General features: G+C 43.7%; 1 protein-coding gene across 3 annotated transcripts in view; it reads left to right on the forward strand.

The window, feature by feature from the left end:
• Window positions 1-15,660, forward strand: part of RYR2 (ryanodine receptor 2) — a 609,490-nt gene that overhangs the window by 374,544 nt on the left and 219,286 nt on the right. For all 3 annotated transcript variants that reach the window (XM_079107027.1, XM_079107029.1, XM_079107028.1), the window contains exons 26-27: window positions 142-301; window positions 2,405-2,552. In XM_079107027.1, coding sequence (XP_078963153.1) covers window positions 142-301; window positions 2,405-2,552 — 308 coding nt within the window. The remainder of the gene's footprint in view (window positions 1-141; window positions 302-2,404; window positions 2,553-15,660) is intronic.

Below are 15,660 nucleotides of genomic sequence, written 5' to 3' on the forward strand. Positions count from 1 at the left end.
GTGAGGGGGTGCAGGCTTGCTCCCTTGTCCATCACCCCTGGGTTCCACTGTGGTTTATGGAGCAGCTGGGATTGGGGATATGAGCATGATAGGATGCTCAAGGGATTGTAGATTTTAATCATACCTTTCTTTGCTTTGTAGTTACCAGCTGACAAGTGGGTACAAGCCCGCCCCCATGGACCTGAGCTTTATAAAGCTCACCTCCTCTCAGGAAGCAATGGTGGACAAGTTGGCGGAAAATGCCCACAACGTGTGGGCCCGGGACCGAATCCGGCAGGGCTGGACTTACGGAATCCAGCAGGTACACGGGCGTCTTGGCATGCACTCTGAGGTTCGCTCCAGTGGGCATTAGCAGAATTTGCAAGAGAAGGGATGAAATGATGCCCCCTCCACCTACGGTCTACCCAGGGCCTTAGAAAGAGCTGCGTGCCCGGCACTGCACAGCCAGCGGGTGGGAGAAGCAGGGCTGCCGTCAAGTCCTCGAACCCCGGAGCCACGGTCTCCGCTTTCTTATCCCAGTGCTTCTTGCCAGCTTCTGGTGGGATGCCCTTACTTGAAGATTTTCAGGAATGAACTGGATTGTTGCATTTAGATCAAGAATAGGGTTCCACATAAAGCCCGAAACATGGTTTGGAAAACGCATTTCCAAAGCCTTTCTAATCCAGTGGCTTATGTCATTTGGAAGAAGAAAGAAAACTTGGCATGATTTACCCCATAAAATCCTATGGTATTTTTGTATTGAATCACGCTGGTCATGATCGGTGCACACGTCAGCACTACCTCTGCTCTGCAGTGTGGACGCATGTGCTCATGCTCATCTGAACCTCTAACAGAGAGAGGGGTTAAGGAGCCTTTTGTTTCTCTGCAAAAGGGAGACTCACTTGCCTTGAAGACCACATGTCTTGCAGACAAAGCAGGATTTCCCTGGTGTCTGCCTCTTCCAGGAGGGGGCTCCTTCCTCTGCAGGTGGTTCCTCCTCCCCATAAGACGCTAGGCTCCATCTGAGCCTTTGCTCCATTTCTTCTCCCAGCCCCCCTACTCACCACCTTTCCTACTGACACAGAGTGTTTGCCGGGTTTGGGGATGTTATTGTCTTCGGTTTTTCATCTCCCTCTGGTTAATGTTTTCTAGTTCAGAACTGGACTCTAAGCAGCTTGAGAGTGGGGGTTGGTTGACGGTCCTCCTCTGTCCCTCTAGCACAGCTGATGGCAGACTTGAGCATGCACTGGAACCCTGGGAGTCTGATTCCCAGGGCACCGTCTGCACCAAGTGGTGCTCTCTGGAGCTTGGATTTCCTAGATTGGAAAGTTGGGGGACATACCATGTCCAGAGGGAGGTTGCTGGGCAGTATGACCGGCAGCTGCATCGGCAGTGCAGAGCCTCTGCTTATACTGCATGTTGGTTTGGGATTACTGGGGAGTGGCCCTACCTGGAGCACCCACCACGTGGTTTGACCCCCGTGGGAGTAGATGTTCGGGCATTCAGAATTAGGTATTGCAGTTGAACTTGCTGGAGAAGAGATGAAACATGTCTAGCTCCTGTCCACCAGCACCCCCCCGGGCCACCACAGCTTCGTGGTTTGTGAGAAAGCATAGGGACATCCACAGCCTCCCAGTTCCTCTTTGTGCCAAAGCGAGTTAAGAGTTGATTATGCTTTTTGAAATAAGGAAACTGCAAATACCACAGCAGAGCCTCAGTGAATGGGAAGAAGTACTTTCCTGAGGGACGTTGCCTACACTCTTGGAGGGTGGATGCATCTGTGTCCATCCCTGAAGTGACTTTTCTGCTTTCCCCACCTTCATCGGTGACATTCTAACCCCATTTCCACACCAGAGGCTCTTCCATGATATGCTGACGCTGTTTGGAAGTCACTTCAGTGTCTTGGTGTAACCAGGTGCGGGTTGATGGAGTCCACCTAGTGCACATCGTCCAAGCTCTTGGAGGCTGTGGAGTGGCTGCCCATAACATGCTGGATCCTGCCTGAAGAATGGAAAGCGGCCTCGTGTCGCCCGCTGACTCAAAGTCACCGAGGGGTGACCAATACTAATTAGGCTCTGCTTGTTACAGAGACTTGTCAGGGAGCTGTGCTAGGAAATTGTGTGTCCTCTAAATTAGCCCAGTGCCTTGCAGCCTGGCAGGTGGGTAGAGGCCAGTAAAGCCAGCTTTGGTGACTGTCCTCCTATTTCCCCCTAATCACCGACAGCCTGCTTTAAATTGGTGCCCTCATTCCTGGCTGCAATCTCTTGTTTTGATGGAGTTTCAGCAACTCCTGGGCCTGGGAAGACAAAGGGAGTGTGAAGTGGCAGCTTTTACCCTTGGACTGGGTTTTGATGTGTTCCGGAGCTGCTTTGTTCCGCAGGCCGCTGGGGTCGCTTTGATGACGGCTCACCCCTTTTCCTCGCAGGATGTAAAGAACAGAAGAAACCCTCGCCTGGTGCCCTACACCCTCCTGGATGACAGAACCAAGAAATCAAACAAGGACAGCCTGCGGGAGGCGGTGCGCACGCTGCTGGGCTACGGCTACAACTTGGAAGCCCCAGATCAAGAACACGGTATTGGTTTTGCTTTGCCGCCTCTGCTTTCAAACTCACCGGTAGCTCTTCAAAGCCCAGTGAAGGAATGGAAGGGGCGGAAGGGGAGCGCCTTCCAGTCTGAGTGGCTCCCAGTGAGTTTTGTTCCCTGATGGACACCTGCAGAATCAGGCCTCTCTCTCAGTGGGTGGCTCAGTTCCACAGTAGATCTACAGGGGACTCTTCTAGAAGAGTCTGTGAGATACTGACTGCCTCCCCTGCCTGACTGGCCCTCCAGAATAGCTGTTTTCATTCATTATGGGGGTAAACCTGTATTTTCCCACATCCCACCTTCATTATTTATATTCAAACTTATCAGTGATAATTTATGGGTGTGACATTTTTCCTGAAGAAAAAATGCATTGGAATAGGCATTCAGTAAATATGTGTTAAGTTGATGAATTTGTAAGGTGATATAAAAACACATTCCCCTCAGGTAGTAGCTTTGAAGAAGATGGTTTCAAGTGGTTGACGCTCACCCTTTGCTCTTGCACTTTGAGTTGTATTAACACCCATAGGTTAGAATGGGAGGAGTGTGTTTCTTTGTAGTTCTTCCATGTTTGGCAGGAAGTTGTAAAAATCTGCCCCACATATCCTCTGAGGACTCATTTTCAGGTGGCATCTGTGCACAAGAATGAGTTCAGATCTGAAATAACAGCGACAGGATTCACGCGGTGCTTTTTATGGAATCGTCCCAAGCAGCAAGCCTCTGCGATGGTTCCTTACTCCTTGCAGTAATGCTTTGACAACGATGCTTGGGGGTGCCTGGTTTACAGGCCGGGAGATGGAGATTCAGGGGCTTGTGTCATCCCATCTGCTCTGTGTAGGGGCAGGATTCTAACCCGGACGCTCTAGCAGGTTTTAGTCCTTAGAGTTGAGTATGTAATCTGGTCTTGGGAGACCTTGTAGTTGCTGGATCCTTATATTTGCTGCAAGTAAGATTAAGCATCTACTTGATAACAAATAACATTCATAGCCGTAGTATGACCTTTTGCTCACCTTGAGGCTGGCTTCATAGCAGCAGACATCCAGTGCACTCTTAGGAGCTGCTGCTGGGCGTGGGTGTGCAAGACCCGGAAGAGAGCCACCTCCCAGAGCTGTTGGCCACATCTCACGGGGAGGGAAGAAACAATCAAAGGTTTCCAAGCCAAGAAAGTACAATCAGAAAAAAAACCCTATAGCTCTTGAGCGTTGAATATGTACTTTAATGGGTTCTTTTAAATTATATTTTCAATTAAAATATAAGTTACAGTAAAATACATAGAACATGTATGTTCAGTTGGGTGAATTTTGACACCTTTATGCCCAAAAGGAACTTCAACCCAAAGCTGCCTGTCCACTGTGTTCTTTTTTCTTCTAGGGAGTTTCCTTGCATTCCCAATAAAGTAAGTGCTTTCTGAATTCCGTCAGCACAGATGGACTGTGTCTCTTCTCGTTCCTCATGTGCACATATACCTCTTTGTGACTGGCTTCTCTGGCCACAGGTAGTTCACCCACTTGCCTGTTGTTGGAGATTCGGTTGTTTCTGATTTTGGGGCTGTTAGGAAGAAGGCTGCTATGAACGTGTCTGTAGTCTTGGTGTAGATTTATGCTTTCATTTCACAGAGCAAAACCCTGGAGTATCATTGCCAGGGAATATTTTTATACTTGTATTTATCTTTTTGTTGAATTATATTTTAAAAAATATTTTTTGGATTTAAGTAAAATGTCAGATATTGCAAATATTTTCTGCAAATATTTTCACTTCCTTCACAAGGTCTCTGAAAGAAAAGGCATTCCTTTATTTATTTATTTATTTATTTATTTTTTATTTAAAATGACAGATAGTTATTCTCTCATAGTCCAGATGATGTGGGACAGGTGAGGCTGGAAACCCAAGGAATTCTCAGGAAGCAGGTTTATTTAATCTCAGCGGTCCAGAGAGGCTTATGAATGAAAATCTCTGGACCCTGAGTACCAAAATTCTTTTGGATATATACTCAGTGGAGTGGTTATGTGACAGAGGGTGAGTACATGGCCCTTACTCTCTGGCCCATATTCTTAGGCTAGACAGAAGTCTTACAAGTTTAACCAAGAAAGCAGAGATAGTACCTTCTGTGTAGCAACAAGCTTGAGAGAGCTTATCACACCTTTGGTCTGCAAACCTGGCGTTGACAAGAAAGAGGAAGCTTCAAACCACATCGAACTCTCTACAGAACTCCATGAGATCCTGCTGACATTCTTTGTGCCTTCTGGAGGCTGAGGCAGGAGGACTGTGAGTTTAAAGCCAGCCTGAGCAATTGAACAAGACACTTAGCAACTCAGTGAGACCCTGTCTCTAAATAAAATCTAAAAAAATCTAAAAAGCTGGAGATGTGGTTCAGTGGTTAAGCACCACTGAGGGTTCAATACTCAGTACCCTCCCCCCAAAGAACCCTCCCCCTGACAAGAAGAGAAAGTTAATTATGTTGCAGGGTTTGGGGGGAGGGGGGGCGGTCCCTGCATAAGCTTAATTATGGTGGGTCTTTTTGGTGGGCACCTAGTGGTTGCATTGCACAGGCTAGAAGTCCAAACCATCATGTGAGCAGGCCTGGATTCTGCCAGATTATCTAAGGGAGATGGCATGTCTTGACTGTTCCAGCTTCTGGTGGTTGGCCACTTCCTTGGCTTGTGGCCGTGTCACTCCGTGTCTACCTCCATCCTCACATTGATTCCTCCTCTGCGTGTTCTTTCCTTTATTTTTCTTCTGAGACGGGGTCTTGCTGTATTGCTTAGGCTGGGCTCCTGCTCAGCAATCCTCCAGCCTCAGCCTCCCCAGTAGCTGGGATAACAGATGTGTATCTCCATGGCCAGCTCCACTTCTGTCTCTTGTAAGGTCTTGTGTAATCGGAGATGATCTCACCTCATCCTTAAGGTTCTGTACATCACTTAACACTTACTGATTATCCTTCAGGATTGTCCTGGTCTCTACCTCCAGAAATGCGGCTCACTTCCACCTCTCTCCTATGCTCCTATGCCACTCCAAAGGTTTTCTAGTAATTGTGATGATGGTCGGCTTTTCCTGAGCGCTTACTATAACATGCTGACCTAAGCTACTTACCCACACAAGCTCATTAATTCCCACAATCCTTTGAGACGACTACTGTCATTTCCATTTTGTAGATGAGAGGATTTGGGGTTAGCAACATTGTATAACTTGAGCAAGACCACGTTCTAAGGTGACGCTCTGACCCCACATCTCATCCTGGACTACGAGTCCCCAAAAGAAAAGACGTTCTTTATTTTGAAGTCTGTTTATAATTTTTTATTTATATTTGTATATATTTATGTCCAAAGAAATCTTTGCTTATGCAAAGACAAAGCTCTCCTCTGTGACTTCTTCCAGAGTTTTATTATCTTAGCTTTTACCTTGAGGTCTGTGACCTAGTTTGAGTTAATTTTTGTTAATGACGTGAGGTTGAGAGCAAGGTCTGTTTTTGTACAGATGGATATCCAGCTGTCCTGGCACTGGGTGTGCCAACAGTTATCCTCTTTCCAAATTAAATTATCTTGCCCTCTTCATCAAAATCAGTGGATCACGTGTAAGTCATTCTCTCTCTGGACCGTCCACACTGTTCACCTGTTTTGCAGTGCTCAGGACAGAGATTGCACACATTATTGGTTCTTTATCTTATATTTTTTATATGATTCATATGACATTTTATTTTCCAGTTATTTACTGTTGTATAAGATACATGCTTGGTATCTGGATATTGATCTTCTATCTTGTGGTCACCAGGTGGGGTCCGAGGAGGAACCCTAGAAGGGAGAAGGGGACTCAACTCCGCCCTGGCAGATTCTTGACTTACTCCAAAGACATAAGAAGTAAGGTTGCATCAGAAGATGCACAAGCAGAGATTTAGTCAGGAAAGCAAGGAGATTATTCAGGAAAGCCTCAGTAGAGCAGGATGTGCACCCCAGGGAGGTGGAACCTGGACGTTGGGGAATGAGGTGTGTCCCTGGGGTCTCAGCTGCTGCTTTCAAAGGCAGCTTTGTGTATGGTGAGTGGGAGAAGCACGTGGGGTGGCGTCAGCCTGAGGATGTTCAGTTTCTATCATGGGGCACCGTGGGTCCTGTGGTCTGATTCTTCTGAGTCTTCAGGGTGGCCTTATCTAGTTAATAGATAGCACTCGGGTGTACTCACGTTATGGTGTTTTACCTCTCCCTCTCTCTCAGCTTCTTTTACTTAGCCTAAAAATACATCCTGTAAGCTAACAAGACATACAGGCACTGATCAACTGGACTTGGAATACTCAAGGTTTACTGGACCCTTTAGGAATTCAGGCCTGGGGAGTGGAATGAGGGAGGCCAGAGTCTAGAGTTAAAGCCACAGTCCCTCTTGTCCTCCTGGCCTGTCCTTTCTACCTGTCTTCCTTACTTCTATCCTGCCTCACTGTTGTCTCGGTAAATTTGTCTGGTTTTTTGGGTTTTTTTTCCCCCTCTCTGTCATTGTAGAATCCACAGAGTTTTGTGCTTACATCATCAGGAGATGTACAAGAAAAATCTCACCTTTTATTTTAGTCTCACACTTTTTTTGCCTCTCCAGTGATAAGGAATTCAGATGAGGGTCGCAGAGCGGCTGAGAGAGGGTCCTGCTGCACGCGCAATGGTAGGGGAGAGGCGAGTTCTCAGTCGACGTCCTTCACCTGAAGAGGTCGCCTTAGGTTCCCGGGTGCTTGGGAGCTTCTGTCAGGAGCAGGGTATTGAATTGTGTGCTTTTTTCTTTTTTTTTTTTTTTTTGGCATTTACTGAGAAGACTAACTTTTCCTCTTCTCTATTTCTACTTTGATTAACATGGGCTTTCAAACATGAAACCAGGTTTCCATTTCTAGGATAACTGGTTAGTCATGATGTATCACCCTTTTTTAGACATAACTGGATTCCATTTGCTAATACTTGTTTAGAATTTTTCTATCTATGTCCATGAAGATATTTCTCATGATTTTCTTCTCTTGGAGTATCTTTATCAGATTTCAGTATCAGGCTAAAGCCTCCCATATCATTTAGGAATTGTTCCTTCCTCTTCTATTTTCTGAATTAGTGTGTTAGTTTTGTATTATTTCTTCTCTAGATGTTGATAGAATTTATATTTAGGACAAGTGTTTATGTTTATCAACCAGTTGATACATTTAAATTGCTGTTATTTATTGACATCAAGTTGTTTAATTAACTACTTACCCTTTTAATGTGTGTAAGATCTGTGCTGCCACCTCCTCTGTCATTCCTGATATTGATAGCTGATGTTTTCTCTCCTTGTTTCTATCAGTCTCCTTAGGGATTAGTTGACTTCATAATTCTTTTCAAATAGTTGATCTTCAATCTGTCTTTTAAACTTTCAGACACACACTTACCTTCCCACATCACCTATTGGGGGTCATCATTAGTAACCTGTCGTGATTATGAGTGACGATGTCTTACGGTTTCCCAGGAGGGTGTCATGCTATGAGTGACCGTGGAGTCCTGTACAGAATGCCAGTCTTTGATTGCAGTGTTAAAGGATCCTGGTTTCACAGCCCCACTGACCCCCTTTGAAAGGACCCCCGCTGTGGGCTTTTTAGTGAACATCTGCATAGAACAGGCACACACATCCTTACTAGTGATATGATATTATAGCACTTCCCACGGTGTTTTTGCCTATGATTTAATATTTGATTCAATTATTCAGGTAAATGAAGAGTGTCATAGTCATAGAGATCTTTAGCATCCTTTAAGTTTATACTTCTTTAATATTTTTTCATCCCTACAGGAAAGGGTACTTGGGAGGTGTTTTAGTCAACTTTTCTGTTGCTGTGACCGAAAGACCCAACTACAACAACTGTTGAGGAGGAAAGGTTTGTTTAGGGGCTCATCGTTTCCGAGGTCTCCATCTGTAGATAGCAGGCTCCATTCCTTGGGGCTTGAGGTGAGGTAGGACATCATGGTGGGAGAATGTGGCAGAGGGAAGCAGCTCACATGATGATCAGCAAGCAGAGAGAGAGGGTCTGTGCTCTCTAAATACAATATATATAACCCATAGCTACGCCCCCAATGACCCACCTCCTCCAGCCACATCCCACCTGCCTCCAGGGATTAATTCACTGGTTAGGTCAATCATTTCCCCTCTAAAACTTGTTGCATTGTCTCACATGTGTGCTTTTGGGTGACACCTTTCTCATTCAAACCATAACAGTAGGAGAGGTGACAACATTTTTTTTTTTTTTTTTCTGTTGGAAAGCTGTTCTAATGATGATAATGAAGTGCTGGGGGGGATCACCCAGTTACATAGCCTGACACACCAACTCTTTATATCACCATGCTTTCATCCTTTCCCCTTGAATATTTATATTCTGGGTGTCTGTAGTCTTCATGAACATGTGGTTATCTCTTCGTCCCGCCCTCCCCTCATCCTGCTGCATTTCATATCTTTTGGAAGTTACTCTACATTAATTAGGACTTCTCACACCATCGCTTTCCAGTACTCACAGAAAATTACAACCCGAGAGTGGTACTCGTGCCAGTCTCACTCAGTTAATGACGTCAGAAATGGCAACGTGAGCGCTAGAGAGAAGGGGGCGCATAGCTCAACTCAGAGATGATCCATGTGGATTTAGCGGGTGCCTTGAGCTTCCAGGACAGAGTAGGGAGCTATGATAGTAAGTGTTCAAGAAGGCGAGCACATGTGACCTGTGCAGGGAGTGTGCAGTACCTCAGAAAAACTGTCATGCTTACTTTAAACTATATTACCACTTAAAGGCATAATCTGTATTCATTACCTTTGATAGGGAATTGATCCAAGGTACTTGATCAACTTTGCTCTTGATGATGTCAGATAAGTGTTATTCTGAGGATTTGTAGTGATTTATTATATTTACAACCATACTATAATTTCATCTTCCTAATACTCTCACGGACAATGTGTTGCTACATTTTGGTTACCTACTTTCTGGTGAATCATGTGAAAAAAATCCTAATTAGATGTCTTTTGCTACCATATGTGGAATTATCCTTATTTTTATTTGATTTCAATATGTAGATATTGAAGAAGGCACACATGGTAGATACCATAGGCACACATTTACTGTGCCTAGATCTGGGGACTCAAGGAACAAAGTGCAGTTTTGTCTACTTCAGTGCAAGCAGAGAAGATAGACTAAATTTCCAACACATACCATATGGTGAAATCCTTATGACTGCAGAGTTTAACTCAGCTTGGTGATGTGAGGGAAGTCTTCAAAGAGGAGGTATATAGGTTACTGACTGATGTGTAACAGATTACTCCCCCGCAAAGAACTTAATGACTTAAAACTACATTTGTTACCTCAACGTTTCTGTGAGTTAGGAATTGAAAGTACCTTGGTAAGGTGGTTCTGAATCATGTTGAGTTGCTGTCAGATTGGCCAGGTCTGTGGTCATTTGAAGATGGAGGGTTTGGTACTGAGTCAGCTCACTTAACTGTGTAAGTAAAGGATTCAATTCCTTGCTGGCTGTTAGCAGGAGACACAGCCAGATGGACACAGCCTTTCCACATCTTCATAGAGATGTAGAGTGCCTTTGCATGACAACCGACTTCCCTTGCAGCACATAACCTAAGAGTGAGCCTGAAGAGGAAGCTGTAAATCCTGTTACACTGACTTCCATCAGAGTCTGTTTGTTACAAGTGAATCACTGAATGAAGTTCACACTTTCTAAATGGCAGTGTGACAAAGTATTTGTGCACATGTTTTAAACCCATCAAAGTAGGCCAAGCTAGGGTGTGATTGAGAAGGATGATTTTATGCATTCTGGGTGCAACCTGGAGTTCATGCACTCCAAACAGAGAAAATGGTATGTGTGAAGGCGTGGAGACACAAGGAATGATTGCAAATGGGAATTTCAGAGGGCTTTGCCTGGCCAAGTGTAGGCTGGAGCTTGAGAAGTGGCAGGAGATGAAGTAGAGGAGGCAGGGATGTAAACAAACTTTTTTAATTTGAAAGAGGACTCTGGTGGCTCCTTGGAGAGCAGACAGAATGTAAACAGAACTGGAGGTGAGGAGGGTAGTTTGGCGACTACAAAGGAAGTGTGAATGCTGAGTGCTGGAGACCTGATCTTAGGCAGTACCCTGAGCGGAAAGGATAGGACAAAATACTTTGACATGTAGAAGTAGGATTGCCAGAGGGCCAAGCAGGAGCCTGGGATGGTATCTGGCTTCAGAAAAGATGTATTCATCCACAGTCACAGTGAACACAGGAATTGGAACAGACGGAGGAGACTGTTTGATCTTAAACATTTCGAGTTTGAGATGCATGTGAGACAAAGACAAACATCCAGGACTCGGTGTCCTATATGAATCTAAGACTATTGTTAGGAATAGAGACTTAAAGGTTACCTTTTTTGGTGGAGGAAGAAATCTGCACAGATAGAAGAGGTTGAAAAGAGAGGAGGAAGGAACTTAATAGAACGTGATCTCTGAGGAGGTGGTAGAGAATGAAAGTCAGGGCATAGGTGAAGGAATTGGCCTTATGAAAAACAGAGACCACTTGTTCCTCCAAGCTTAGTGGGAAAGAGGTAAGAACTGGAGAGAGTTCAGAAACCCATGCTCATGAAAAACCAGGAGAGAGGCAAGGGAGTCCTACTGTGCAATTAGTTTTCTGGTTCAAATAGAAAATGTGTTTATTTTCTAAGAGGGAGGATCACTAAGGAGTGGACTGGATTTGAAGCCTTGGAAAGAGCATTAAGATTTGCTGAATATAGTGCTCTCCTCTGCCACTGTTCTCTTCAGCACTCGGCATGTATCATCCCATTGCCCCTGACCTCCGTCTTCTGATGAGACATCAGCTGTTAACCTTTAGCTGTTAATTTTTTGAGTCTCCCTTATATGTGAGAAGTTGCTCCCCTCTTGCCAATTTTGGAATTCTCCCTTTGTCCCTGAACAAATTTATTTTATTTTTTTAAAATTTATTTATTTATTTATTTATTTTTTACAGACAGCATTTTGATTCACTGAACACAAATGGGTACATCATTTCATTTCTATGGTTGTGCACGATGTAGATTCACACCATTCGCAATGATGTCTGTTTCATTCACCATTTTTCATACCCCCCCCATTTCCCTCTACATAATCTAAAGTTCCTCCATTCTTCTCTCACCTCCCATGTCCCTGAACAATTTTATTATGATACATTTGGGAGAATTTCAGGCTTATACCCCTTGAAGTTTGTTGTGCCTCTTGGATCTGCAAATTCATGTTTTTTCATTGAATTTAGAAAGCTTTTGACCATTATTTCTTCGTCTTTTCTTTCACCTGCCCCCCCATGTGACTTTCATTAAGTGTACACACTTGATTGTATCCCACAGGCCTCTGAAGTTCTCTGTTTATTTTTCTTCATTTTTTTTTTTTCTCATACTTGATAATCTCAATAGATTTATCTTTGTTTATTGATTTTTCTTTTGTTAAACCAACAAAAGTGTTGGGCTACTTTATTTTTAAATTTCAGTTCTAACACCATAATTCCTATTTGGTTACTTTTTATAATTCTTGTTTCTTTATTGAAGTACTGTAGTACTTTCATTCTCTCATACTTTTGTTCTTTACACATGGTTTCCTTTAGTTCATGTTTAAAATAGCTGTTTTAATGTCTCTGTGTGATTTTAGCATCCGGGCTTCCTTAGGGACACTTTCTTTCGACTGCTCGCTTCATGTAGAGGACATGCTCTTTTGTCTCACAATTTGTTTTCAAACTAGACATTTTAAATACTATGATATGGCAACTCTGGATTCTTCCCCACCTCAGAGTTGTTTGTTATAATGGTTTTTTGTTTGTAAAGTGTTTTTTTCCTACCCTAGTTTTGTGGATTCTCTCCTTTGTCATGTGCGACCACTGAGGCGTCTGTCTTGGATAAGCCTCCAAGTTGTGGAGGAAGAGGCCTTATGTGCCTGTGGGGAAACGCCTCCCACATTCAGCCAGGCAGGTCACAACTTAGGCCTGGCCTTTGCCTTCCACTCCTGCAGAGCCTTAAGCTCTTCCAGAGGTGAGAGCTGAGGACTCCTCAGGTCTTTTCTGGAACGCATGAACACGGCCTTTGGTTTCTAGGAGGACTCTGGTTTTCCTTAGCCTGCTGTGAACATCTCATTCTCCAACCTTTTCTCATATTTTGACTCAGGTGTTTTTATCTCAAGTGTTACTGCTACCTTAAGCAGCTGCCATGGTAAACATGACTTCTGCTGATTTTCAGTTCATGTCCCCATGAAAAGACTATCTACACTGGGCATGCTCCCAGGTGGGATTAACATGCCTTGCAAGAGGAAGTATCAGAAAGGTAAAATCACAATGATGATCTGAGAGCGCTTTGGAGAGCTCTAGCCCTGTTCTACCTGCTCCAGAGACTTCTAGGCGGCTGGTTTTACTGTGCTTGAAGATCCATTGGCTTTCAAAGTACATGGAGCTAGCGGGGTGGGAGTGGGGCGTGTTAATACACCCCTAGCCTTACTGTTCATACCCTGGGCCATTTTTATTGAATATATGCACCCCTGTAGTTTGTTGCTTGCCTTTGGCTACTTTCCAGAGCTCTGGAAGTTGATTTGGATGAATGTTGCCAGTGTTCTCACTGATTTTTATGGAGAAAGTGACTTCTAGAGGCCGTTCCTCTGTGGTTCCTCCTGATGGCCCTCAGCAATAAAGGTTAGAACTAGCTGATTTGTAGGATGGAGCAGAGCCAGACTGCAAATAGATGAGAAGATTACAGAAAGACATTGAGGTCCATTCAAGGTTGGAGATAGCTAGTGAGTCATGGCACTTGTACATGTGCTTTCCAGCAAACTCTGTAGAGCAGGTGTGGATGTTGAGAATGGAGAGAGTGAAGAGAGGTAAGCAAGAAGAGAAGGAGCTTACTGAGTTTGCAGAGTGAATGCATTCACATAAGGAAGTGAGAAGACTGGAAGGAAAGTGGTGATCAGATAGCAGCATAGTGTCTGAATTTGAAGTTCAGAACAGAGTTGTTGTCATTTGATTGGCAAGTTACTTTCTTACTGAAGTGACATTAGCAATGATCAAAGAGGCAAGCATTGTGTATTCCAAGTAGAAGCCAAGATCATGTTTTCTTGACAGTCAGGATCATGCATACTTGACAGTCAGGGAATCATTTGAGCTTTGTGGAAGGTGCATGAGAAAGCTGGATTTTCCAGTGAGAGACTCAGTAAGTGGAGAAAACGGCTCCTGAGTCATGTTGAAGAGATCCAGACTTGAACAAGCAGAGATTAGTGTCAAGGAGGACATTCCTCCAGAGGGAAAACGTGTCTGATGTGATTAAGTACAGAAAGAGGTGCACCACAGTGAAGGTGTGGTTGGCCCGATTCGGGATACAAGTTGGGGAGAGAATAGCCAGGGCTGAAGGGTTAGGGCCAAGTATGGAAAACCTTCAAATTCCAGCTAAGAAATGTGGATAAATGTGCCGGGAGTATGAGCCCCAGGAAGTTTCAAAGCAGGATCTGGATGCATGATCACAGTTTACAATAGCAGTATAACCATGGCAACAGTGGGAAGGAGCAGATTGGAGGGGGAGGTGCCAGAGACTGGTTGGGAGGCTTTGGAAAAATTATGATTCTTCTGAACAAGAATGGTGGGAATGGAAGTTAAGAGATGTGGGAGATCTGATGGTATAAAGCAAAATAAAAACCATGAAAGTAAGACTGAAAGCATTATTTTTTTAGTTGACTATTCTGATGTTGCTGACATTTTTAGAACTTAAAAGCATAAAAAGTTTGATAAAACTTAATCCCTAACCCCATGTAATTAACTTGGGCTCTATCTTATTTTTTTCAGCATAATGCTTACCTATTTCAGGTTAAATGTGAACACAGTTCATGTCGTTGGACTATTGGTCTTAATGATATATTAAAATATTTCAAATGTATTCATTACCAGATTTTATCAAGACTCGAATTGCTTTATTAGAAATAATACTAAGGAGTTGAACAGGTATCTGGGTAATTTTAAAGTAATGAAATGAATTCATCTAAAGGATTCTAGATAGGTGTAAAATTTTAGGCTTGCAGCTATGTGTTAACACATAATTAGCTCTTGACTGCCCTCTAGTGACTTTTAAGTGTATGTCTGGAGAGCCAGGTGTATGATTATTTAGAACAGGTCTGATCGGTCATTCCCTTTCTGTGCCAACTTTGTGGGTACTGAGAACATAGTTTTTATCATCCTTGCCTGTAGTCTTGACTTTGTTGGTCTATTTCCTGAATTTCTCCTGTTTTGAGTACCAACAACCGTGACGGAGTGCATTAGGAATATATCTGTTCATTTATAATTTCAGTTATCTTAGTTGTGATAATGATATAAAAATCATTTGTATAACACCCATGAGTTAAAATTTTCTACCAAACACTTACGGATGAAGCATGCCTATAATCAAGCTAAGCACAGGACTTTCATGCCGGAAGAAGAGTTCCTTGTCTTTGACATCGCTGCTTGCTTGGCTCCTGTAGTTGAGGCTTTGGCAAGTCTTTGTTCCCAGTTCAGATCAGCACACGCTGGTGAAGTACCTATTTGTGTACTCAGATGCTAGTTGCTACAGAGTATGCAAAGAAATTTGCTAAAGATTGCTTGTGTCTCTCTTTTTAAAAAATTCCCATGAACTATTGCTTCTCTAAACCATGGTTATAAGCTACCCTAAACTAATTTAAGAAAATTATAGAATGTGAGTCAGGCATGGAGGTGTACACCTCCCAGAGACTTGGGAGGTAGGAGGATTGCCAGTTTGAGGCCAGCCTCAGCAACTCAGCAAGACCCTATCTCAAAAACCAAAACAACAACAACAAACAAACAAACAAACAAACAACGCTGGGGATGTAACTCAGTGGGAAAGTGCTCCTGGGTTTAATCTCCAGTACAGAAGAGAAAAAGAAAAGGAGCTGGAACATTAATATGGAGTGCACAGGCATTTGGAGGAAGAGGCACAGAGGTTAAAAAGCAGGGAGTGTGGTACTGTGAAGTCCCTTGCATGATGGTGTCTGTGAGGACCATGCTCATGCACATCTTCACCAAGCACAAGAAAAGTGCAGCAGCCTAGGGTCAGGGACAACGGCAGGACTGAGAAATTCCTCATC

This window comes from Sciurus vulgaris (assembly GCF_902686455.1).
Source record: "Sciurus vulgaris genome assembly, chromosome: 12".
In the NCBI taxonomy this organism is placed as follows: domain Eukaryota; kingdom Metazoa; phylum Chordata; class Mammalia; order Rodentia; family Sciuridae; genus Sciurus; species Sciurus vulgaris.